At 39.2% G+C, this 13,505-nt stretch overlaps 1 protein-coding gene across 1 annotated transcript in view; it reads right to left on the bottom strand.

The window, feature by feature from the left end:
- Positions 1-5,077: 5,077 nt before the first annotated feature.
- TMX3 (thioredoxin related transmembrane protein 3) overlaps positions 5,078-13,505 on the bottom strand; it is a 403,888-nt gene continuing 395,460 nt past the window's right edge. Inside the window, exon 16 of the mRNA XM_053714874.1 lies at positions 5,078-6,105. Within this exon, the coding sequence (XP_053570849.1) occupies positions 5,842-6,105 (264 nt within the window). The 3' untranslated portion in view covers positions 5,078-5,841. The remainder of the gene's footprint in view (positions 6,106-13,505) is intronic.

Genomic DNA, 13,505 nt, shown 5'->3' with positions numbered 1-13,505 from the left:
GCAGCAGTCCTAAGACCGCTGCTCCTTAACTCGTCCGCCACCTCTGAGGTGGCGGACAGCAATCAGCCCGATCGAATACGATCGGGTTGATTGACACCCCCTGCTAGCGGACGATTGGCCGTGAATCTGCAGGGGGCGGTATTGCACTAGCAGTTCATCAGAACTGCTGGTGCAATGATAAATGCCGACAACGTATGCTGTCGGAATTTATCGATGTACGGTGGACATGATTCGCTATAGCGGATCATGTCTGTCCGCACCTACATAAATGGACCCCCATTTCTGTGCTTTGTATGTGCTTAGGGAAATTATAAAGGCCTCCGTCACCCTGGTTGGTTCTCTGTTTGTTAAAATGTGTAGCCACCAATCAAGCAAAATAGCACCCATGTGCTGAGCCTACCTAGCTATTCTTGCCAACAAAGGAAACCTAAATAAAGAAGCAAACTAGATAATAGAAGTATTTCTTTTTTTAAATTGCACGTTCTATCTGAATCATGAAAAAAAATGGGTTTTCTGTCCCTTTAATACTAACCTAAATCCATTATTTAACATGTTATATTTGTATTTTAACTAGTAACATCTGATATTAATTCAATTAGTATGGCCCTGCTGGTTTTATTGTCAAAATAGGTTAACAAAGCAATTCAAGAACAAGTTATGAATGCTGAAAAACGTTCCCAGTGCCAAACTGCAGCAAAGTTACATATTTCTAAGTAGGGCAGTACAACACAATTGGAAAAGATTTTCTGAAACCAAATAATTCTCAACCTAAGCAAGACCAGGCAGACCTAAAGTAGACACACCCTCAGAATCTGCATCCATAATTCAAGCAAGGAACATCCTAGTCCCAAGTAAACAAAAAGCACAGTCAAAAGACAAATGACAAAGTTAGAGAGTATCAATCTCTTTTAGTATGGGTAAATCAATGCAGAGATTTCACAGTGGAAAAAAAAAAGATTGTTTACTGACAAATCAAAATTTGACATTTTTGGTTCCAAGTACATGCCAGGTGATGTCAGCATTAAATATACACATAAAATATTCAGGTGTGGGCAAGTATTGATTACTCTAGAGATGACTTGTACAAGATCATCTACACTTTGACCAAAGAGATGTGCAACTCTACAGGCATGTCGTCCTTTCTGACTTAAAATTGTGTGGAAGATCATTTTCCAAACAGAACAGCAATCCTAAATACATCAAAACTGTGCCAGGCATACCTCTAATCCACAGTCACTGGAACTCAACCCCAAAGAATATCTTTGGGAACATTTGAAAAAGGACAAAGTGAAACACACTGTAATATATCTCTGGAAATCTCTGTGATGCTGTAAAGAAGTACAGGAACAATGTTGAACATGAAATTCTGCACAAAACTGTAGAATGAATGCCAGTTAAAGAATTAAAGCAGTCATTAAGCAAAATGGTGGTCATACTCAATACTGAGAATTTATTTTCAGTAATATCAAACAACACAATTTTTATTAGTGGAAATTATGTATTTTTGTAAAACAAATTAGATTTTCAGAAATGCTGAAATAAAAGCAGATTGTGGTAGTAGACTGACTTTTGGGCCCTACTGTGTGTATCCACATATATACACAACAACTTAATTTCTTACTTGCTGCAATCTGTATCTATCTTGAGTCTGAACTGCTTATACAAGAACTGCTGATACAAGATAGAAATAGTAAGAAATTATGGGTTTTCCTATATTTAACCCTGTGTGGGCTAGTAACATTTTCCTCCAACTGATAAACTATAGTGATAGATAGTGAGCAAGACAGGCATAACATTTTATAGTACTGGACCAAATATCTTGTTTTCAGGTTTTTATCTGCTCTAAATGAATAAGAGTCTATTGGGAAATAGAAACTCAAGGCAAGTACAAAAAAAGGGCAAGATTACTGCCGGCGACGCCGTTTTTTTACGCGGTTTTGGTATCACATATACAGTGCCCCATATAATGCGTTGCGTATATTTCACCCGTCGCCCGCAATTTTTACTCCCATAAGCTGTGTCGCAAATCGGTATCACATATTCAGCGCAAGGACTTACGAGGTGAAAATTGAGACATTTGACTCCATTTTTATCTCGCCAAACATAGGCAGGCGCAGCAAGCCTTACACTGAAAATGTGAGCACCATAACTCCCATTACCCAACACCTAATGAATGCGCAATATCTATCTACCTGTCAACCACCATAACTAATCAAATATATTAACCCCTAATCCACCATTAACCCACATCGCAATCTACCTTATTAAACTATTAACCCCTAATCCGCCATTAACCCACAACGCAATAAACCTAATAAAACTATTAAGCCCTAATCTGCCATTAACACAATAAAGCTAATAAATCTATTAACCCCTAATCCGCCAACCCCCCAGAATGCAAATAACTAATTAAATTACTAAGCCCCCTAACCTAACACCCCCTAAATTAACCCCAATTACCTAAATTAAAAATGACTAAATTACAAACAATTAAAATAAAAAAGCTAATATTACTTAAAAATAATAAAAAAAAAATTAAATTAATCTAAGATTACAAAAAAATAAAAACGTCTAACATTACATAAAAATAATAAACCAAATTTTCAAAAAATTAAACCTAATAAAGCCCCCCAAAATTAAAACACCACCTAATCGAATACTAAACTACCAATAGCCCTTAAAAGGGCCTTTTGTAGGGCATCACCCCAACAGCTCTTTTCCTTAAAAGTCCCCTCTCTAACAGTAAAATCTCCCACCCACTAAATCCCCCAAAATAAAAAACCTAACACTAAAAAACCCCTAAACTATCCATTGCCCCTAAAGGGGCATTTGTATGGGCATTGTATTTAAAAGGGCATTCAGCTCTTTTAAGACTGCCAGAAAAATCCCTGATCTAAAAAAAACCAAACCCCTCAAAAATAAAAAAAAAGCCAAAGTCTAACCCCGCAAATAGGTACTCACCGTTCCTGAAGTCTGCCGGAGAAGGTCCTGTTCCAGGCGGTGAAGTCTTCGTCCAAGCGGCCGACATCTTCTTCCAAGCGGGACCTCTTCCTTCTTCATCCAGGACCAAGCCAGCGTGGAGTGGAGATGAGCGCGGAGCAGGACCGGCGACCGTGGAGGATCCTCTGCGTACGATCACCGCCATACACTGAATAGTGAATTCAAGGTACGCGTCTAAATATGGTGTCCCTTGCATTCCTATTGGCTGATTTGATTCTTCAAATTCAAATCAGCCAATAGGATGAGAGCTAATGAGATCCTATTGGCTGTTCAAATCAGCCAATAAGATTTCAGTAGCTCTCATCCTATTTGCTGATTTGAATTTGAAGAATCAAATCAGCCAATAGGAATGCAAGGGACGCCATATTTAAACACGTACCTTGAATTCACTATTCAGTGTACAGCGGCGATCGTACGAAGAAGATCCTCAATGCTCCATGGCTCCCCGGTCGCCGGTCCTGCTCCGCGCTCATCCTCGCTCCAGCTTGGTCCTGGATGAAGGAAGAGGTCCCGCTTGGAAGAAGACTTCACCTCCTGGAACAGGACATTCTCCACCAGACTTCAGGAACGGTGAGTACTTATTTGGGGGTTAGACTTTTTTTTTTTTTTTTTTAGATTAGGAATTTATTTGGCACTTTTAAAAGAGCTGAATGCCCTTTTAAGGACAGTAAAATAGCTAAATGCCCCTTTAGGGGCAATGGGAAGTTTAGAATTTTTTAGTGTTAGGTTTTTTTATTTTGGGGGGTTTGGTGGGTGGGGGATTTTGTAAGGAAAAGATCTGTTTAACTTAGGACAATGCCCTACAAAAGGCTCTTTTAAGGGCTATTGCTAGTTTAGTATTAGATTAGGGGGTGTTTTTATATTGGGGGGCTTTTTTTTATTTTCATAGGGATTACGTTTAATTTTTTTATAATTTGATTTATTTTATGTAATGTTAGACTTTTTTTATTTTTTGTAATCTTAGATTAATTTAAATTGTTTTTTTTTATTTTTAAGTAACTTTTTTTATTTTTAAGTAACTTTTAATTTAGGTAATTGGGGTTAATTTAGGGGGTTTAGTAATTTAATTAATTATTTGCATTGTGGGTGTTTGTTGGATTAGGGGTTAATAGTTTTATTAGGATTATTGCGTTGTGTGGGTTTGGCAAATTAGGGATTAATAGGTTTGTTGCAATGTGGGTTAATGGCGGATTAGGGGTTAATAGTTTTAATAGGTACTTTGCGATGTGGGTGAATGGCTTATTAGGGGTTAATACATTTATTAGGTAGTTTGCGAAGGCGGATTTAGGGGTTAATACTTTAATTAGGTAGATCGCGATGTGTGTAAATGGCGGATTAGGGGTTAATAGTTTAATTAGGCATATTGCGTTGTGGGGGGTTGTCGGTTTCGGGGTTAATACTTTTAATATTAGTTGCGATGTGGGTTTGATGGCGGATATAGGGGTTTTGACGTGTCTTGTTTATTTTTGGGAGGCAGGTTAGACTTTTACAGGAGATTTGACATTTTTTTTATTTTCTTAGGTGCCGGCAGATTCTAAAGTGCCGTAAGTCACTGGCGACTCCAGAAATTTGTGTTTACGCTCATTTCTGGACATCGCTAGGTTATCCGACTTACGGCACTTTATGAACTGCCGGCAGTGTTTATGTGATACCCCGATCTGCAAGGTTAAATTACAGGCGGCACGGGTTTCAGCAGTTGCGCTGAAGCTTGCGCTGCATATGTAATCTTGCCCAAATTGTCATGGATTTTGTTACTATGGTGATTGCTATGATACCATTCTGACTTTTCCAAATGCATATCCCCAGAGACGCTGCTTGCAGCATAAAGTCTTTGCAATGTCACAGTTGTAAACCAGTAATGGTACTTCTAAAAACAAAAAACAAACTACTCAAAAATAAAACAGTGATCAGCTACTAAATACAATATCTTACAAACATTTGTTGGATTATCCAGAACAAAATAATTCTGTGTTCCATTCCAATTTTATGGAAGGTGGGTTTATTACACTTAAGCTAAAAAAAAATCTCTATACATATAGTTATTTACATACAGTGAAACAGATGCATAGAGGCTGAATTGGTTTTGTAAAAAGATTATTTATACAATTACACTATTTATAATTATCTATATAGAGGTCACAAAAAAACCCTGCTAAATATATAAAACAGCTGCAGATTAGGATACAAATGTTAAGAACTACACAGTGTGTATGACAGGGGAATGTCTGTTACGCTAGAACACAGTTGAGCATGAATAAACTGTTAAGACTATTATTAATACTACAAATGAATATTACAAAAACTAAATTAGTGATGTATTCAGAAGAAGCTATAAAAATAACTAAAATCTATGCTTTACTACTTTTAACATAGATCAGTTATCACATGTGAAAAGCATATTATGTAGTATCGATTTTATTTAGGCACTGGCATAATAAAACGAATTCCATTTTTAAGCTTCTTATTTTGTAAAAAAAAAAAAAGTGACCTGCAAGAACATTAGTGAACTACAATAAGCTATTAAAAATTCAGGAACTAAACTAGGCCAAACTGCACTGATATAAATCTTGTGATGCACATTTTCCAAAGCGATGTAACATAGAAGTAAAATGGCATTTTGGGTTAAACTACACAGCAGTAGAAACACAAGCCCTATTATGTGTCTTTGTTTTCCAAATGTTTTATTGTTTTTGCAGATACCCCTTGTAATTTTACAAATGCAATGAAATTCATGCCAAGTATTTCTGTCACTGAGCCATTACGTTTATTTTAAATCAGTGGTAGAATGTAATAAATAAGTTTGTTTTGGATTGCTAGAAAATTACACATTTTTCATAAAAGTTAATCCTTTTTCTTTTCAATAAATTCTTTTTCTTCGTGGTTTTCATCTGACACGTCAGAGGAGCTCTCTCTGTTTCTTTCGCCATCCTGTTCACCTTCACTTCCCTCGTCTGTTATGTCTGGATCTATAACATCCTTCCTTGTCATTTCCTCTGGACCGTCGTCCGTGTCGGCTGTGCAGATTCCATAACACATTATGCTGATGACACCCAGTGGCAGACCGAAGAGAAAGCAGCCGAGAAGAGGCGAACTCTTAAATACAGACTGTAAAAATCAAGAACAATAAGAAATCTTAGCCAAAATAATGTCTAGACACACAAGCCAACTAATTATAACTAAAAAAATTTATTTATATTAACATTAATTTAGAGACTATATTAAGCATGAGCTTAATAAACACGGTTGTAAACAAAATACAATATAACAGATTAAAGAAAGAAAAAAAGAGTGAAAGAAAATTCAATGTTTTTGCCATGCACACAATACCCTCACTTAAAAGGGACATGAAAGCAGAACATTCTCTTTCATGTCGAAGATAGAGAATACCAATTCTTAACAATTTTCCAATTTACATCTATTATCAAAATTGCTTCTTTTGTTGAAGGAGCAGCAATGAACTACTGGGAGCTACCTAAACACACTGTTTTTTTCTGGCTAAATTCACCTACATTTTACAGTGTTGGGACCAGGAGATAGACATTAAAGGGATAGAAAAGTCCAAATTGAACTTTCATGATTCAGGTAGGGCATGTAATTTTAAACAACTTTCTAATTTACTTGTATAATCAAATTTGCTTTGTTCTCTTGTTATTCTTAGTTGAAAGCAAAACCTAGCTAGGCTCATATGCTAATTTCTAAGCCCTTGAAGGCCGCCTTTTAAATTAATGCATTTGACATTTTTCACAGCTAGAGGGCATTAGTTCATGTGTTTCATATAGATAACAATGTGCTCACGCAACTTAAGTAATTTAAGAGTCAGCATTAATTGCCAGATGCAAGTCTGTCAAAAGATCTGAGAAAAGGAGGCAGTCAGCAGAAGCTTAGCTACAAGGTAATCACAGAGGTAAAAAGTATATTTCTATAACGATGTTGGTTATGCAAAACTGGGGAATGGTAGATAAAGGAATTATCTATCTTTTTAAACAATAACATTTTTAGTGTTTACTATCCCTTTAAAGAAATATGAAACTCAAAAATGTTTGTGATTCAGACAGAGCATACAATTTTAAAAATGTTTCTAATTTACTTCTATTATCAAATGTGCTTCGTTCTCATGTTATTCTCTGATGAAGAGATACGTAGGTAGGTTCGTGGAGCACCTCATGGCAGGAAATAGTGCTGCCATCTAGTGCTTTTGCACATGGATAACATTCTTGCAAAACTGCTGTCATATAGTGTTCCAGAAACGTACACACTCATGAGCTTATGTCCCTGCTTTTCAACAAAATATACCAAGAGAACAAAGAAAATTTGATAAAAGAAGTAAATTAGAAAGTTGTTGAAATTCCATGATCTATCTAAATCATGAAAGAAAACATTATGCGTTTCATGTCCCTTTGAGGAGTGTTTTCTTTAAATGTTTTTGTACTTTTTTTTTTTTTTAAAAAGGCTCATTTCCAACAAGAGTGATGTGAATGTTAAGAGCACAAATGCTTAAAGAGACATGAAACCCAAATTTTTTCTTTCATGATTCAGAAAGAGCGTGGTATTTTAAAAAACGTTCTAATTTACTTTTATTATCTAATTTGCTTCATTCTCTTGATATCACTTGCTGAAAAGCATATCTAGATATGCTCAGTAGCTGCTTATTGGTTGCTGCACATAGAGGCCTCCTGTGATTGGCTCACACATGTGCATTGCTATTTCTTCAACAAAAGATATCTAAAGAATTGAGCAAATTAGATAATAGAAGTAAATTGGAAAGTTATTTAAAATTGCATGCCCTATCTGAATCATGAAAGTTAAATTTTGACTAGACTGTCCCTTTAAGTTCTAAATGATGTCCAAATTGTGCCTGAATGGTATGAACAGCTACTTGAGATGTGCATTTGGAGGTTTGTGAACCTCAGAATGTGAAAGAAGGTGGCCCTTCGTGCTGCTTGGCTATTACAGTTGCCTAATACATTCTTGTGCAACAGCAACACGCTAAAATCTGGATTTGCACAATTCATTTGGCAAGGAAAATAGCCGAGCAGCGACAAGTGCGCACATTCTTCCACATTCAGAGTTTCACAAAACCTCTAAATGCACATCTCTTACAGCTACCAAGAAAGACAATTCACAGAAAAACACAATACCCCCCATTCTACTGGCCAAATTAAGGTTCTAAAGAGGAGAAATTGATTTAATCACAGGCTTAATCCTGACTAAACCCTGAACACAACTCTTAATATCAGGAAATGTATCTACTGTATCTTCTTGTGAAATAAGACTGAAAGAGCTGAAATCTGGCCCTTTATCCAAACCATTTTGAAGAAATTGAAGAATTCTAAGAGTGTCAGATAAAACTATGCTCCACACACAAAGAAATAAATGCCTTCTAAACCTTGTGATAAATCTTCCTTGTCACATGTTTACAAGCCTGAAAGAATCAGAAAAATCTCCAAACCAACAAGTTTAGAGTTTTGAGATCCTAATGAAAAATGGACCTTGAGACAGAAGATCATGGTGCAGAGGAAGAGGCCATGGAGGACAACTAGACACCTGAACTAGATCCGCAAACCAAGGAGAAAACAACCAAGGAGCTAGTAGAGCATCCACAAACGCCATCTGGGGAGATTGTTGTTTAATCAAGAAGCCATCAGATCTATTTCTGGAAGTCCCCACAGATCCAAAATCTGCAAACTTCCAGATGAAGAGACCACTCCCCTGGATGAATGGATTTGTTTAACCCTGGAATATGAAATTGCAGAGATAAACAAAAATTGATCTCTGCCCAAGTCAGATTTCGAGACGCCTCCCTCATCACCAGGGAACTGTGAGTTTCCCCCTGATAATTGATGTAAGCCACTGGTGTAACATTGTCTCACTGGAAAGTCTCTCTTCAGCAGAGGCCAATTCTGAAGAGCACTGAAAATTGCTCCAAAAAATTGTTCCAAAACATTTATTGGTAACCTTTCCACCCGAGGAGGCAAAACTCTGGGCATAGACTTGCATCTGTCGTGATGACAGTCTAATTTGGACAGACAAAAGATACCCCTTGAACAATGGACTGATGTCTTATCCACCAAGACAGGGATTGCCTTGCTCTGAAATCCAGAAGAACCATCTGAGACAACTGATTGTAATCTCTGCACTACTGACAAAGCATACAAAGCTGAAGAGGTCTGATGAGGAACCGAACAAACGGAATAGCTGCTATCATCAGACCTTATACTTCAATGCAAAGAGTTGTTTAAAGGGACACTCAAGTCAAAATAAACTTTTATGATTCAGAAAGAGCATGCAGTTTTAAGACACTTTCCAATTTACTTCTATTATCAAATGTGTATATACACACTTTCTGGGAACAAGATCCTACTGAGCATGTGCATAAGCTTGCAGGGTATACGTATATTAGTCTGTGATTGGATGATGTCTGTCACATGAACAGGGGGCCGTAAAATCGGGAGAAAAAAAATAAAATGTGTCAAAAAAATCTACTGCTTATTTGCAATTCAGAGTAGTTGTGAAGTTATTGTCTTTTTATTATGCACTTGTCAATTATGGAATTTGACTGCATTGAGTGGTCCTTTAAAGACTTTAAATACAGAACAGGCCCCCTCATTTTTATTTTTTGGAACAATAAAGAGGTTGCAATAAAACCCCTGACCCCTGTTCTCACATCGGAACTGGAATTATTACTCTCGTAGACTCCAGATAGATGTCTGACTGAAAGAAGGCTCTTGCTTCACAGTATTCTTTGGAACCTTAGACAGAAGAAGCCTTGCCTTGGGAAGTTTCAATTTCAAACCAATTCTGTATCCCTGGGAAACTATATTTAGAACCCATGTATCCTGAACAGGCTGAAACCAAGCCTCCTGATAAAAGCATAATCTGCTCTCTACCAGAATATCTTGTTTCATGGGATGTTTTGGCTTGTTCCATATAGGAATTGGCATCCAAGAAAATCTGGAAGAACCCTGTTTTTTAGAGGAAGAGCAGGACTTTTGGTTTGTAGATTGACAAAAGGAATGACAATTATTAGAAGCCCTGGCTTAACCCTTAGACGTCTTATCCTGAGGAAGAAAAACAGAATTTATGTTTACCTGATAAATTACTTTCTCCAACGGTGTGTCCGGTCCACGGCGTCATCCTTACTTGTGGGATATTCTCTTCCCCAACAGGAAATGGCAAAGAGCCCAGCAAAGCTGGTCACATGATCCCTCCTAGGCTCCGCCTACCCCAGTCATTCGACCGACGTAAAGGAGGAATATTTGCATAGGAGAAACCATATGATACCGTGGTGACTGTAGTTAAAGAAAATAAATTATCAGACCTGATTAAAAAACCAGGGCGGGCCGTGGACCGGACACACCGTTGGAGAAAGTAATTTATCAGGTAAACATAAATTCTGTTTTCTCCAACATAGGTGTGTCCGGTCCACGGCGTCATCCTTACTTGTGGGAACCAATACCAAAGCTTTAGGACACGGATGAAGGGAGGGAGCAAATCAGGTCACCTAAATGGAAGGCACCACGGCTTGCAAAACCTTTCTCCCAAAAATAGCCTCAGAAGAAGCAAAAGTATCAAACTTGTAAAATTTGGTAAAAGTGTGCAGTGAAGACCAAGTCGCTGCCCTACATATCTGATCAACAGAAGCCTCGTTCTTGAAGGCCCATGTGGAAGCCACAGCCCTAGTGGAATGAGCTGTGATTCTTTCAGGAGGCTGCCGTCCGGCAGTCTCATAAGCCAATCTGATGATGCTTTTAATCCAAAAAGAGAGAGAGGTAGAAGTTGCTTTTTGACCTCTCCTTTTACCAGAATAAACAACAAACAAGGAAGATGTTTGTCTAAAATCCTTTGTAGCATCTAAATAGAATTTTAGAGCGCGAACAACATCCAAATTGTGCAACAAACGTTCCTTCTTTGAAACTGGATTCGGACACAAAGAAGGCACGACTATCTCCTGGTTAATGTTTTTGTTAGAAACAACTTTCGGAAGAAAACCAGGTTTAGTACGTAAAACCACCTTATCTGCATGGAACACCAGATAAGGAGGAGAACACTGCAGAGCAGATAATTCTGAAACTCTTCTAGCAGAAGAAATTGCAACCAAAAACAAAACTTTCCAAGATAATAACTTAATATCAACGGAATGTAAGGGTTCAAACGGAACCCCCTGAAGAACTGAAAGAACTAAGTTGAGACTCCAAGGAGGAGTCAAAGGTTTGTAAACAGGCTTGATTCTAACCAGAGCCTGAACAAAGGCTTGAACATCTGGCACAGCTGCCAGCTTTTTGTGAAGTAACACAGACAAGGCAGAAATCTGTCCCTTCAAGGAACTTGCAGATAATCCTTTCTCCAATCCTTCTTGAAGAAAGGATAGAATCTTAGGAATTTTTACCTTGTCCCAAGGGAATCCTTTAGATTCACACCAACAGATATATTTTTTCCATATTTTGTGGTAAATTTTTCTAGTTACAGGCTTTCTGGCCTGAACAAGAGTATCAATAACAGAATCTGAGAACCCTCGTTTTGATAAGATCAAGCGTTCAATCTCCAAGCAGTCAGTTGGAGTGAGACCAGATTCGGATGTTCGAACGGACCTTGAACAAGAAGGTCTCGTCTCAAAGGTAGCTTCCATGGTGGAGCCGATGACATATTCACCAGATCTGCATACCAAGTCCTGCGTGGCCACGCAGGAGCTATCAAGATCACCGATGCCCTCTCCTGATTGATCCTGGCTACCAGCCTGGGGATGAGAGGAAACGGAGGGAATACATAAGCTAGTTTGAAGGTCCAAGGTGCTACTAGTGCATCTACTAGAGTCGCCTTGGGATCCCTGGATCTGGACCCGTAGCAAGGAACCTTGAAGTTCTGACGAGAGGCCATCAGATCCATGTCTGGAATGCCCCACAGTTGAGTGATTTGGGCAAAGATTTCCGGATGGAGTTCCCACTCCCCCGGATGTAATGTCTGACGACTCAGAAAATCCGCTTCCCAATTTTCCACTCCTGGGATGTGGATTGCAGACAGGTGGCAGGAGTGAGTCTCCGCCCATTGAATGATTTTGGTCACTTCTTCCATCGCCAGGGAACTCCTTGTTCCCCCCTGATGGTTGATGTACGCAACAGTCGTCATGTTGTCTGATTGAAACCGTATGAACTTGGCCTTTGCTAGCTGAGGCCAAGCCTTGAGAGCATTGAGTATCGCTCTCAGTTCCAGAATATTTATCGGGAGAAGAGATTCTTCCCGAGACCAAAGACCCTGAGCTTTCAGGGGTCCCCAGACCGCGCCCCAGCCCATCAGACTGGCGTCGGTCGTGACAATGACCCACTCTGGCCTGCGGAAGTTCATCCCTTGTGACAGGTTGTCCAGGGACAGCCACCAACGGAGTGAATCTCTGGTCCTCTGATTTACTTGTATCGTCGGGGACAAGTCTGTATAGTCCCCATTCCACTGACTGAGCATGCACAGTTGTAATGGTCTTAGATGAATGCGCGCAAAAGGAACTATGTCCATTGCCGCTACCATCAAACCTATTACTTCCATGCACTGCGCTATGGAAGGAAGAGGAACGGAATGAAGTATTTGACAAGAGTTTAGAAGTTTTGTTTTTCTGGCCTCTGTCAGAAAAATCCTCATTTCTAAGGAGTCTATTATTGTTCCCAAGAAGGGAACCCTTGTTGACGGAGATAGAGAACTCTTTTCTACGTTCACTTTCCATCCGTGAGATCTGAGAAAGGCCAGGACTATGTCCGTGTGAGCCTTTGCTTGAGGAAGGGACGACGCTTGAATCAGAATGTCGTCCAAGTAAGGTACTACTGCAATGCCCCTTGGTCTTAGCCCCGCTAGAAGGGACCCTAGTACCTTTGTGAAAATCCTTGGAGCAGTGGCTAATCCGAAAGGAAGTGCCACGAACTGGTAATGCTTGTCCAGGAATGCGAACCTTAGGAACCGATGATGTTCCTTGTGGATAGGAATATGTAGATACGCATCCTTTAAATCCACCGTGGTCATGAATTGACCTTCCTGGATGGAAGGAAGAATTGTTCGAATGGTTTCCATTTTGAACGATGGAACCTTGAGAAACTTGTTTAGGATCTTGAGATCTAAGATTGGTCTGAACGTTCCCTCTTTTTTGGGAACTACGAACAGATTGGAGTAGAACCCCATCCCTTGTTCTCCTAATGGAACAGGATGAATCACTCCCATTTTTAACAGGTCTTCTACACAATGTAAGAATGCCTGTTTTTTTATGTGGTCTGAAGACAATTGAGACCTGTGGAACCTCCCCCTTGGGGGAAGCCCCTTGAATTCCAGAAGATAACCTTGGGAGACTATTTCTAGTGCCCAAGGATCCAGAACATCTCTTGCCCAAGCCTGAGCGAAGAGAGAGAGTCTGCCCCCCACCAGATCCGGTCCCGGATCGGGGGCCAACATTTCATGCTGTTTTGGTAGCAGTGGCAGGTTTCTTGGCCTGCTTTCCCTTGTTCCAGCCTTGCATTGGTCTCCAGGCTGGC

This window comes from Bombina bombina, chromosome 5, assembly GCF_027579735.1.
Source record: "Bombina bombina isolate aBomBom1 chromosome 5, aBomBom1.pri, whole genome shotgun sequence".
In the NCBI taxonomy this organism is placed as follows: domain Eukaryota; kingdom Metazoa; phylum Chordata; class Amphibia; order Anura; family Bombinatoridae; genus Bombina; species Bombina bombina.
Note: the sequence above shows the minus strand (reverse complement) of the source record. Positions and strands in the feature narration are given on the sequence as shown.